Genomic DNA, 13,641 nt, shown 5'->3' with positions numbered 1-13,641 from the left:
CAGGAGAACAGTGAGTATGTTGCCGAGAAATCCTAGCCCTTTCGTGTAACGTTTTGCGCAAATAGAATGACCGCGAAACCGGAACATAACAAGATCAGACTAGATAGATAGATAGATAGATAGATAGATAGATAGATAGATAGATAGATAGATAGATAGATAGATAGATAGATAGATAGATGGATAGATAGATGGATGAAGGGCATAGATAGGGTAGATAGAGTTGCTTCTAGTGCAGAGACATCTGAAACTAGAGGGCATAGGTTTAAGATGAGAGGAGAAATTTGAAGAAGATCCGAATGGCAAAGCTATCATCCAGACTCGGGTTGTTATATGGAATGAACTATCAGAGGAAGTGGGAGAGCAAGTGGTAGAGGCAGATGGTATTTAAAAAGCATTTCTTGGGATTAGTGTAGATAGCTTCAAAGCCAGTATGGATGAGTTGGGGTGAAGGACCCACCTGTGTTGCACAACTCTATGACTGGCAGTTTCATACGGTCTTAAGTGATAGGAGCAGAATTCGGCCATTCGGGCCATCAAATCTACACCACCATTCAATCATGGCTGATCTATCTCTCTCTCCTAACCCCATTCTCTTCCCTTCTCCCTATAACCCCTGACACCCATACCAATCTTAGGCAGCTCGATTTGTTACTAACACCTATGAGAGAGAAGCGAGTGTCACCAAACTTCAGAATTCTCTGGGGTGGAACCCTCTCCAAGACAGACGTGAAGCTCACCGTTTGACCTGTTTTTACAAAATGTTAAATGGTCAGCTCGACATAGGCTACAAGACCTACACCAAACCAATTAGGAGCAGACGAGGGCATTCAATCCAATTTGAGAATTCCACATATTCACCACCCTCTGACTAAAGAAATTTCTCCTCATCTCCTTCTTATTCAGAGGTTATGACCTCTAGTCCAAGACACTCCCATTTGTGAAAACATCCTCTCCACATCCACTCTATCCAAGCCTTTCATTATTTGATCAGTTTCAATGAGGCTCCCCCTCATCCTTCTGAACTCCAGCAAATACAAGCCCAGTGCTTTCAAACGCTCATCATTTGAGAACCCACTCATTCCAGGGATCATTCTTGTAAACCTCCTCTGGACCCTCAACAGAACCAGCACATCTTTTCTCAAATATGGTGCCCAAAATTATTCACAATACTCAAAATGTGTCCTGACCAGCGCCTTATAGAGCTTCAGCATTGCATCCCTGTCTAGCCATTTTGAAATAAATGCTAGCATTATGTTTGCCTTCCTTACTACCGATTCGACTCGCAAATTAACTTTTTGACTCCTGCACCAGCATTTCTGGATTTCCTCTCCATTTGAAAAATAGTCTACGGCATTATTCCTACTATCAAAATGCACGACTCCACACTTTGCTACACTATATTCCATCTGCCACTTCTCTGCATAATTAACCAACTTGTCCAAGTCCATTGGCAGAGTCCCTGCTTTCTTTACACTACCTGCCCTTCCACCTACATTCATATCAACTGCAAACTTGGTCACAAAGCCTTCAATCCCCTCATCCAATCATTAATATACATTAAGTTTCAAGCATTACTGAAGGGGTATGAGTGCAGTGATCCAGTAATGCAAATAAAATAGTAAGATTAAACGAGAAATCAGTTTGAAGTTTGATCTTTATTTTATGAGGAGTTACGATGAGGGATTACGTGAAGACACCGCCAGCACGCATGCGCGACATTCTTCAAAGCAGCGGTGTGGAATCACAGTAATAGTAATTGAAATAAACATAGTAAGATAAGAAGAACTAATATACCAGTTGACCTTTATAATAGAGGACGGGAGCAGAGGGCACGTAATCCCTCATCGTAACTCCTCATAAAATAAAGATAAAACTTCAAACTGGTAAGTTCTCATTTAATCTTACTATTTTACTTCGGAGTCACGTGAGTGACTATGTGAAGATTTTGAAGCTCTGTGATTTCAAGCCGTGGAACAGTCCATGCTTCACTCACTGCCGAAGTCATTCAAGGGAGGAAGTATGTTATTGTATTCAGACATGCAACCAATTCAGGCATTAACAATTTATTTTAACAAAATAATCCTCCCTAGGGCTAAATATATTGCAGGATTCAAATTTGATTCTGCAATACCGCAGGTTTGGTTATTGGCTTATTATAAAGAATTGGAAGGTCTTTCTCTAGACCATCCTGCTGTTGCCAGGATATGATCCATAGGCACTTCCTTGTCTAGCTGCCGGTGTTGCTGTTGCCCTTGTGGATAGAAACACAAGATGTCAGTATTCACCCAGCAGCTCCCAAGCCTGTCTGAGCCATCTAGCAATGATTAGTGCTGATACCCGGCTATTAGGCTGTTTATGGCTGCCCATAGTGCTAATTTACTTCCTCTTTAGAAGTTTTAAGGTATAATTGTAAGATTAAATGAGAACTTACCAGTTTGAAGTTTGACCTGTATTTTATGAGGAGTTACGATGAGGGATTACGTGAAGAGCCCACTCAGCACGCATGCGCGGCATACTTCAAAGCAGCGGTGTGAAATCACAGATAGACACAGTTATTGAAATAAACATAGTAAAGAAAAGGAGACATCAGTTATCAGTTTGACACATGTTATTGAGGGTGGGAGCGGCGGGCACGTAATCCCTCATCGTAACTCCTCATAAAATACAGATCAAACTTCAAACTGGTAAGTTCTCGTTTAATCTTACTATTTTACTTCGGAGTCACGTGACTACGTGAAGATTTTAAAGCTCTGTGATTTCAAACCGTGTAACAGTTATTACTTTACTCACTGCCGAAGTCCTTGAGGGAGGAAGTGTGTTATCATAATCAACCAATGAATCTGTTTGTAGAAAAACACAACGGTATTTATTAACAATAATAACAAAGAAATTAAATTGCTCCCCTGGGCTTAAATTAAATATTTGCAGTCTGTAATTTTTTTCTGCAAATAAAGCAGGTTTTGCCAAGGGCTTATTATAAAAAGTTCGGAACGTTCTTTCCCCCGACCATCCTGCTGTAGCCAGGATGTGATCTATAGGCACGTCCATTCTTTTGGCCATTGACGTGGATGCTGCCCTGGTGGAGTGAGATTTGTACATGTTAGTGTTTATCCCAGCAGCTTTTAGCACCTGCTTGAGCCATCTCGAAATGGTTTGGCTCGTCACCCGACCATAACGTTTTTTATGACTGACCCATATGGCTTTTTCACTCCCTCGAATATTTTTGGTTGTGTCTATGTAGGACAGTAGCTGGGTCATGGCACATAACCGTGGTTCTGGCGGGTAAGCCCGGAATTCCACGACTGGATTAGGTGTTCCTGGTCTGCTCTGTTTGATCAGTCCCTGGATAATGAAAGAGATCTGGTCTGGAGCTGTGATCATGTTGTCCAGTCGCAATAGGTGTAGTGACTGGACCCTCTGTGCAGATACAAGTGCCATCAACATGAGTGTTTTGAGCGTAGATTGTTCCAGGTTGAGGGATCTGGCTGGTGGCCATCCCCTGAGGTATGTCAGGACCACACTGACATCCCATATATGGGTGTACCTTGGTCTAGGGGGGTTAGAGTTGTAAATACCCTTCATTAGTTTGACCACCAGCGGGTGGGACCCCATGGCCTGTTGTCCTGGAGCTTGTTTTAAATAGACAGACAGGGCACTTCTAGCTGTGTTGATGGCACTGTAGCTGAGTCCTTCATCGTGGTGAAGGTTCGCCAGGAATTCCAGTACGTTGGTAACTGTAGCGGTTGAGTAGGTGGTCCCTGTATCCAAGCAGTACTTCTTACACTTTTTGATGCTGGACAAGTACTGTTTTCTTGTGGATGTTCGGAGGGATGCTGACATGGTGTTGATGTTTTTTTCTGACAATCCCAGTCCCAGTAACGGTCTTTTCAAAATTTGCAACCCAGGAGTTTGATTTTTTTCATGGCACGGGTGGCTTATGCCAGACACTGGGTGTGTTAATAATTCTGGGTTACTGGGAAATATCATTGGGATTTCAACAACCATGTCGTGGAGTAGGTCAGTCTGGTACTATCAAAACACCTGAAGCAGAGTCCATTTGCATTTTGCGCAGTACCCGGCTGATGAGGCAGAAGGGAGGAAATGCATAGACGAAGAAATTTCCCCAATCCAGCGTGAACGCATCTACCGCTGCTGCCTCAGGGTCTGGTTCCCAAGCGACATACATAGGTACCTGGTGATTTAGCCTTGATGCAAATAGGTCGATATCTGTTGCTTAATAATTTTTGCAAACACTTTGGGGTTTAACATCCATTTGGTGTTGTCATTAAATTTGCGTGACCTGGTGTCTGCCACTGTATTTAGCTTACCTGGCAGGTAAGTTGCTGATAGCCAAATATGTCTTTCGACACACCATTGCCAAATTGTGTTGACCAATTTGTCGCATGATATCGATTTTATGCCGCCCATATGGTTAATGTAGGCCACCACCGTAGTATTGTCTATTTGTGACCGAACATGCAAGTGATGCATATTGGATGCATATGCTTTTAAACCATAAAAGGCACCCAACATCTCTAGATAGTTAATGCCCAGTGTAAGTAGTAATGATGACTCTAGGTTAGTCCATCTACCACCTGTGCTGGATATGGAGTTAGTCACTCCCCAGCCTTGAGCACTGGCATCTGTTTGGATAACTAAAGTAGGGTTAATGATGATGATAGGGCTGAAACTATGCCAAACGTTTTCTGCCCACCACTGCAGTTCTGATATTGCTTCAGTGGGTAATTTCATGATACAATCATAACGACCTGCATGCCATTTTAGTGCCTGTACCTTTGCTCTTTGTAAGTTTTGATAGTGCAAAGGTCCAAATTGTGTAGCCGGAAATGCTGCTACCATTTTCCCAATTACTCTTGCTACTTGTCGAATAGTTGGTCGCTCGTTGACCATTAAATTGTTGCATGATTGTGCCAATTCAGTTGTTTTGTCTTTTGGCAAAGTTACAGACATGTGGGCTGAGTTAATTGTGAAGCCCAAGAAGTCCATGGTTGTGGATGGCTTCAACTTAGATTTATCTGGATGTAAGACAAATCCCAAGGTTTCGAACAACTGTTTGGTAGCTGACACAGCTGATATAGCCAATTCCATGGTCTTGCCTACTATTAAGATATCATCAAGATATGCTATGACAATATGTTTTTGTCTTCTTAATATTGCCAGGGCTGGTTTTAGTATCTTAGTGAATAATCTTGGGGCTGATGTTAACTCATTGGGTAATGCTTTAAACTGCCATAGCTGCCCCATCCAGGTAAATGTCAGGTATCTGCGATGATCCTTGTGAATGGGTACTGAATAGTAAGCATCTTTGAGGTCAATGCTTGCCATGAAGTATCCTTTGAAAATCTGTTGTTTGGCAGTAACAAACGTTTCCATTTTGAAATGTACATACTTAACAAACATATTTAGTGAAGTTAAGTCAATGATGATGCGACACCCACCATCTTTTTTAGTTTTAGTGAATATATTTGACACAAATTCCAAGGGTTCTTGTTTTGTTTTTTCAATGATCCCCCTAGTGATTAGTCTCATCAGTTCAGCTTGTCCCTCTCGTTTCTCTTTAACTGAGAGGAAAAAGACCCTCTGGGGTGAATGTTGAACTGGTGGTAATTTTTCTAGTATAAATTGTATTTTGTATCCACTAATGCTATTGAGTATATACTTGTCACTCGTGATAGACTCCCATGCTTCCTTAAACAGGTGTAATCTCCCCCCTGTTAGTATTGCACCCCTACTTTCTATATGCTGGTTGGAACCAGACCCACCTACCTCCATGGTTATGGGTGTTTCTTCTGTCTCTTCCCAGACCAGTGAGTCTTGCGCGTTGCCTGACATGGTGGTGATGTTTGGGGTGGCGCATTTTCCATGGGGTCCGCTCTGGGCCTTGGTCTAAAAAAGACTTCCGCTGGTGATATGCGGACCCCGAACTTTCACCAGTCCCATAGGGTAGACGTCGACTGGTGGACGTGATGGGGTGCTTCCGCTTGGGTATTGTTGTATTGGGTTTGCTCATCCCGGGGCCTGCCCTCATGAGACCGAAAGTTTCAGAGGCCTCTTCCATATCCTTGACTTTTTTAGTGAGGTCTTTGCCAAAGAGCAGTGTGTCTGGCTGAGTGGTTGGGATTTTGCACAACCCGGCGAATTTTGCATTGTCCACAGAACGAGCAAATGATGTGATGGCTGACGTCAGGAGCCTGAGGATCCGCTGCAGTTTCAGCTCCTGATTTCGAATATTTGTCCCAACGTGCCCCAGATTTGGCTGTTGACAGCCGGCACTTTGGGTGATTCACAATTTTCAGGAGCTGTGTATAATTCTAAGACCTCATTAACCACCTGCTCCTGTAGGGGGCTGTTGGAAAGGTGGTTAATGCTGGCCGCTAGTTTAGGCTCTAATGGCCGTCCTGCACATGGGGCTGCCACGTAGCGGTCCACCACACCCAGCAGCTCTTCCTGTTCCTGCACCCCTGGCATACTCCTGACTTCTTCAGCCAGCATCCCCTCTTCCTGACCAGCCCAGCCCTGGTCGCCAAAGCTGCCCTCGGATGAGGGGGAAGCGATGGCCAGTGCACAAGGCACTGTGGAGGGAGTGCCTGAACTCCCCCTGCGAGACTGCTCCTCACGCAGCGAGTCTCACTGGAGCATCTGCTCCAGGAGCCTCTCCATGCGGCTCAGGCGGCTGTCTCTCCCCCGAACGGGTGATGAGACGTCCCCATCCGACGAATCGGAAACCACCGGCCGTATGGTCTTCCTGGTGGCTTTGCATCCAGTCCGCTGCTCAGGCGCTAGCAAGACTGGGCTCGGCCCGGTGTCAGGGATGGCGGAGCGCAGGGTAAGCGGTCCTTCCGCCTCCTGTCCCCCACTGATGGAACGCTCCTCTGTTGGAGTCGAGCAGGAACAGGTTTCTTCAAGAGCCTTTTCTTTTTCATATTCATGATGTGGAAACAAAGCAGAAGGCTCTCCTTGCCAACAGAAAACCGACCTCAGAGTAACTTACCTGATGGTCCCTTTTAAACTGTAGCGGGAGCGCCTGACTCCCGCTGTGGCCACTGTTGCACTGCTGAACACAATGCCGCGCATGCGTGCTGAGCGGGCCCTTCACGTAGTCACTCACGTGACTCCGAAGTAAAATAGAAAGTGTGTCATTACACATAGTCGGGTGTCAGTTGGGTATATCTGGAATTCCAAATTCTGTCCTGATGTTCATGGTCTATCTTGTTTAACAAGCTCTAATATGCGAAGTTATCTTTTCTGGAGATGCCATCATTTATCCCAGTCTCAGTTTATGTAGAAACTGGACCCCTAGAGCTGAGACCAGTACTATCAGCATACTGTTTTTAAATGTCAGTCCCCCCCCAGGGACAGGGACATTGCTGGTGCACCTAGCAATGTTAGTACAACACTGACGTCCCAGATCTGGCAGTACTTCCCTCTAGGAGGGTTGGTGTTAAAAATAATCCTCATAAGTTTGAGAACTAGAGGGTGAGATCGCATGGAGAGTTGTTGTGGCACCTGCCACCAGCAAGCTGACAGGGCACTCCTGCATAATTATAGTACTGCAGCTCAGTCCTTCATCTACATGAAGGCTGGATAGGAATTCCCAGGACGTGGTGGTTGTAGCTGTATTATACGCTACACCAGCCCTTGTTGATTTGTGATAGGCCGCCGTGATCATGCTCATGGTCCTGTCAGCCAGCCCGGATTTAGCACGGTGGACTATGGTTCAGAGACTATGTCCGAGACCACAGGGATCCATGGCTGTGTAGGCCAATCAGGTGTTTTCAAGCCACTTGATGTTTAGTCCATATGTGTTTTGCTTAGGATCCGATTGATGAGGCAGGAGAAAAAAAACATTGTAAACAATTATTCCCCATTCAGTGAGTAACGTCCATTGCTGCTGTCCCAAGTGAGGTTCACAAGCGGCATATGTTGGTAACTGGTGATTGGGACTAGATGCAAATGGATCGATATCTGGTGTCCCACTTTTGGTAATATCAGCAACTTTTTTTGTGGTCCAACAGCCATTCGTTGCTGTCATTGAATTTTCATGACTTGGTGTGTGCCTCAGTATTGAGCTTACCTGGTAGGTAAGTTTGCTGATAGCCAAATATGTATGTTAACACACCATAGCCAAATATATTGGCCAGATTGACACATATCGATCATTTTTCCCATATGATTAATATATGCCACCACTGTGATATTATTAATTCGTAGGCGGACATGCAGATGGTGCATTGTTAGCAGTAGACTTTTAGCTTATAAAACGCACCCAACACCAGTGTTTTTAATAATTAATTTTGTTGTAGGCTTCCACCAAGTCTGCTTTACTCTTTGGCAATGTTACAGACATATGGATAACGTTAATTGTAAATCCCAGAAAGTCCAGTTGTGGATGCCGTCAACTTAGATTTATCTGGATGGAGATGACCCCAGAGTTTCACCCAATATTTGGTAGCTAAAACTGCTGATTTAGCTAGATCCAGGGTCTTTTCCCCACAATTGATATATTATCAAGATATGCCATGACAATATGTTTTTGTTTCTAATATTGCCAAGGTCCGTTTTAATATCTTGGTGAAAAGTCTTGGGGCTGAAGTTAGCCCATTAGGCAACGCTATACCCTGCCATAGTTGCCCCATCCAGTTAAATTTTAGGTATCGACAATGATCCCTCCCTGTCTCCCAAAACAAGTGTAATATTCCCCCTGTTAGTACAGGTCGTACACCTTTGTGTTCTGGAAGGAACCAGATCCACCTACTTACCTGGTTGCCAGTGGTACATCCCTTTCTTCAAGTTCTGCCTCTTCTGCGGAAGAGGCGCAGGAGTGCGTGGTTGGCACGTTTTCCATGAGGGTCGCTCTGGGCCTTGGCCTAAAAAGGACATTTGTGGTACTGCGCGGTCCTCGTGCTTTCACCAGCGTCCTGGTGTTGATACCTGCTAGTGGATGCATAGGGGTGCTGTCGTTGCTGATGACGCTGTTAAGAGCCCGACGGCTTTAATCTTTTTGTCGAGCTTTTTTACTTGTTGTGTTGCAGCTATTTCGCACAACCTTGCAATTTTGGGGTTTAGTGCAGGTTTACTGAGTTCTCGCAAGCAATTGATCTCATAGTGGGTATTGCGGAGCAATGTCAATCCCGCTGTCATCTCTGTACCATCGTCTGGGCGAGCAACGAATGATATGCCCGCTGTCAGAGGTTTTGAAGCTGAATCCTGCTGGGCTTTGCCTCCAGCCTGCTGCGCTGCCTAGAGCTGGACAACTCATGGCGCTAGATTCAGCTTGGAGTCGGTAAGTGGACCTTAGTAACCACGCCAATGGTCACTTTCACTGCCCTTGGGCAGTGCGTCTTCCTCGCCGGACTCCCTGAGTCTATCGGCCGGACCGATCCTGCCTGCCTACAGCCCGCTGTGTTGTTTCCAGGTATACAGCTCGCGGTGCTGGGCTCAGCCTGCGCCGGTCGTACCCGGCTGTCGGCTGCCGGAACCTTCCTAGTTCCTCACAGCCTGCAGTCCTGGAGTCGCTGTTTGCCCATGGCTGTTGGCTGCCAGATCCTTCCTGGTTCCCCGCAGCCTGTTGTCCTGGAACCGCTGGGCGTCTGTTGTTGTTGGCTGCCGGGACCTGCCTGGTTCCCCGCAGCCTGCGGTCCTGGAGCCGCTGGACGTCCGTGGTGTTGGCTGCCGGGAATTACCTGGTTCCCCGCTGCAGCCTGCAGTCCAGGTCCGTTTTTTCTTCCCCTTATCTAATATGCTGTAAAATAAAGCACAGCAAGGGGAAGAATACAACTTCAATTTTTCCTTACCTTGTAGGTCCATTTGAGTTTTCCCGCGGGAGCGCTCCACCCCCACCCGTCGCTGTTGCACTGCGTGAGACGCTATGTCGCTCACGCGTGCTGCTGGGGTCTTCACGTAGTCACTCACGTTGACTCAGAAGTAAAATTATAGGGTTATGTTACAGAAATGTACTCAAAATAACGTTTCCTTGACAATAAGGGGAATGTAGATATTTCAGCTGCTATTTTTCACTAACATCAGTTGCTAACTGAATATGTTAAATGAATAGGTTGCAAAGGAAATAACTAAGTTAACAGTTCCTGCTAACACATCGCATCGGCATTTCATAAGACATAAGATTGTAACCGTATTCATCCCCAACATGCAGCTTTGATCACTTTCCAAAACTCAAAATGTTTTTAGTTCACTTCATTGAGATTCTTTCTATTGAAAATAAACTAAGAATGTGGGTGAACAGAGAGCGAACGAGAGAGCACATCCCATCCCTCATTCAGTAGATCAGAAGGACCTCAAACCAAAATATAAACTGTCCACTTCCCTTGACTGATGCTGCCTGACATGTCAAGTTCCACCAGCATATTCTTTGTTGCTCCAGATTCCAGCATCTGAGTTTCCAAGAAGAATTTCAATAAAGTGATTTAAAAAGATGATAAAAAATTGTACCACCTATATGATTAACTATGATTAAAAGAGTTTCATAAAATCTGGGTGTCAGAGTTATATTGCATGGAAACAGATCCTTTGGCCTAACTCGTTCATACCAACCAAGATCCCCCATCTAAACTTGTCCCATTTGCCCACATTTGGCTCAATTCCCTCTAAACTATTCCTATCCACGTATCTTTCCAATAGTGTATGTCTCAACTACCTCCTCTGGGGGCTGGGTCCATATACCTGTTATCTATCTTCATTATAGCAGAATAACAATTGCTGTGGTGAAAGTATGCCCCTTTCAACATCTTTGAAATGGATACAAATAATATAAACTTGATCTGCATGACTAAAGAGGAAATTTTAATTGCTTTTAAGAATCATGAAAGCGAGTTTGAACGCGTCAACAGATTTCCTTTCATTTTGCACATTCCTATCGCCAGAGGAGAAAATGCACTTCTTCTCAAGTTGTATTCCGTTTCTGAGATTGATCGTTTAAAAAAAAATGCTAACACATAAAACAGAATACTTTATACAGAAATAAATTCAACTGATATAACTGATATTATTCAAATTTCTAACCTAAAAGTAAATCAACCTGATACTTCCATCATTTTCAATTAAGGTATGAAAAGCAATTAGCATGTTTGCTTTTTAACATTGCACTATTCATAGATATAGTTAATATATTGTTCATATAAATGTTATATCATAGATCAAGAACTAAGGTGAAATGAAGTATTTTAGTATGTATCCCATGTTTGCTTCTATCTTCATATCATGCAAATTTACTAATTTACATTGGCTCATATCTGTTGACTTTGCTAGTAGAAGAGCAGTTTGTGGTAGATATATCGCAGTAAAATCAAAAGTATATTGACCACCAAAATTCAGGATAACTAAAATTCCTAGACGATCCCACTGTCTTATATATGAAAGGACTGTTGTTGTATTTATCATAAGGTGGAAGTCACCATACTGTAGTGGTGGTTCTTCCTTTCTTATTTCTCCAAGCATTCTATACAATGACAATGCCGATAATGGTTCTGTAGCCTGTTCCTGTAAAAACGGAAAGAAGATTGTTAGTCCTTAGTCAAAATTAAAAAATCAGAAACATACATCAAGCTGCATATCCATGCCATCCGGGCACACTCTCATATTGCTGCTACCATCGGGAAGTAGGGACTGGAGCCGGGGAATGGTTACTTCTGGTTTCAAGAACAGCTTCTTCCAAGTGTCAAGGAAGAGTTAAGAGTGTTTTATTGTCACATGTCCCAGAAGCACAACAGATATTGAAGCATAGTATTCCGTAAACATCATAATCAACATTATATATATATATATATTTATTTATTTATTTAATTCTTTATTTCGAACAGAATAAAAGAACAACAAGCAAGTGTGAAACAGCATACAAAATACAAAACAAGAATATTTATAAAGTATCATAAACAATATCTATAAATAAATGAAATCGTATGTGTCCGAAAAGGAGCAGGAAGAAGCCAAAGCTTATTAATTCCCACCCCTTATTCAACTGCTTATAATCTATATTACTAAAACTCAGTTCTTGACCGCTTTTCCCGATCTGTGCTGCGATTTCCGAGAGAACGCCGCCACCTACGGCCGTCATTTTTGGCCACCTCCCTCAGAGCCCCCCTCTGCCGCATGTTTGTCGAGGATTTTTCCCCTCGATGAAATATGACCGAGATATTAATGTGTTTACATCATTCCCCATTCTCTCTGCTGCCCCCGCTGGTGGCAGGGGAGGGAGGGGCTATAAAACCCGGAAGCGTCCCGCTTCAACTCACTTTCTTGCCGGCCACGAAGTGAAAGGGTCACGGCGCTCTGAGCTGCAGCTCTGCTCCCAGGTGAGTGCTTTTTCAGTCAATTGATATGTATGTTATTCACCATGCTCTGAAGTTTCTTGGCATTTTGTTGGAAAGAGTTTGTATATTTGACTATCTATATTGTGTTTGAACTGTGAATTGAAATTAAAAAGCATTTGCATTTGTATATTTGTGTCTATATTGTGTTTGAACTGTGAATTGAAAATAAAAAGCATTTGCATTTGTATATTTGTCTATATTGTGTTTGAACTGTGAATTGAAAATAAAAAGCATTTGCATTTATATATTTGACTATCTATATTGTGTTTGAACTGTGAATTGAAAATAAAAACCATTTGCATTTGTATATTTGTCTATCTATATTGTGTTTGAACTGTGAATTGAAAATAAAAAGCATTTGCATTTGTATATTTGTCTATCTATATTGTGTTTGAACTGTGAATTGAAAATAAAAACCATTTGCATTTGTATATTTGTCTATCTATATTGTGTTTGAACTGTGAATTGAAAAGAAAAACCATTTGCAATTGTATATTTGTCTATCTATATTGTGTTTGGACTGTGAATTGAAAATAAAAAGCATTTGCATTTGTATATTTGTCTATCTATATGTGTTTGAACTGAATGAAAATAAAAACCATTTGTTATTGTTATAAAGTGTTTTGCAAATTTGTTTGTCTTGGGTTTTAAAATGGTTGCACCGGTTTTCAGGTAACTAAAGCATGATGTCTATTGTGTTTGAAATGGTGATGTAAATTGAAATGCATTTGTTGCAATGTTTTCAGGCGAGTAATGCATGAAAGAACCTGTTTATTTCAATCAGACTGTGTTTAAATTTAAAATTGGCGGACATTTTGTGATTTTGGCGGTTTGAAGATGGCGGCGATGACGTCATTTCAGACGATCGGTAATATGGCGGCGATGTCGTCATTTCTGGCGATCGGTAAGATGGCGGCGATGACGTCATTTCCGGTGATCGGTAAGATGACGATGACGTCATTTCCGGTCGGAGGCAAGATGGCGCTGAAGACGTGCACAAGGTATTGAGTAATTCTATAGAACTGGTAAGTGTTGTTACATTCACAGCGGCAATTGTGTTTCAGCAAAATATGCAATTGTGAATGTGTGTGTGAATATATATGTGTTGTGAATGTGTGTGTGAATATATATGTGTGTGTGTGAATATATATGTGTGTGTGTGTGTGTGTATGTGTGTGTGTGTGTGTGTGTGTGTGTGTGTGTGTGTGTGTGTGTGTGTGAATATGTGTGTGTGTGTGTGTATGTGTGTGTGTGTGTGTGTGTGTGTGTGTGTGTGTGTGTGTGTGTGTGA

The 13,641-nt window shown here is 43.0% G+C and overlaps 1 protein-coding gene across 1 annotated transcript in view; it reads right to left on the bottom strand.

The window, feature by feature from the left end:
* Positions 1–10,659: 10,659 nt before the first annotated feature.
* Positions 10,660–13,641, bottom strand: part of LOC129699650 (neutral and basic amino acid transport protein rBAT-like) — a 114,563-nt gene continuing 111,581 nt past the window's right edge. The window contains exon 9 of the mRNA XM_055639626.1: positions 10,660–11,520. Within this exon, the coding sequence (XP_055495601.1) occupies positions 11,185–11,520 (336 nt within the window). The 3' untranslated portion in view covers positions 10,660–11,184. The remainder of the gene's footprint in view (positions 11,521–13,641) is intronic.

This window comes from Leucoraja erinacea, chromosome 8, assembly GCF_028641065.1.
Source record: "Leucoraja erinacea ecotype New England chromosome 8, Leri_hhj_1, whole genome shotgun sequence".
NCBI lineage: Eukaryota > Metazoa > Chordata > Chondrichthyes > Rajiformes > Rajidae > Leucoraja > Leucoraja erinaceus.
Note: the sequence above shows the minus strand (reverse complement) of the source record. Positions and strands in the feature narration are given on the sequence as shown.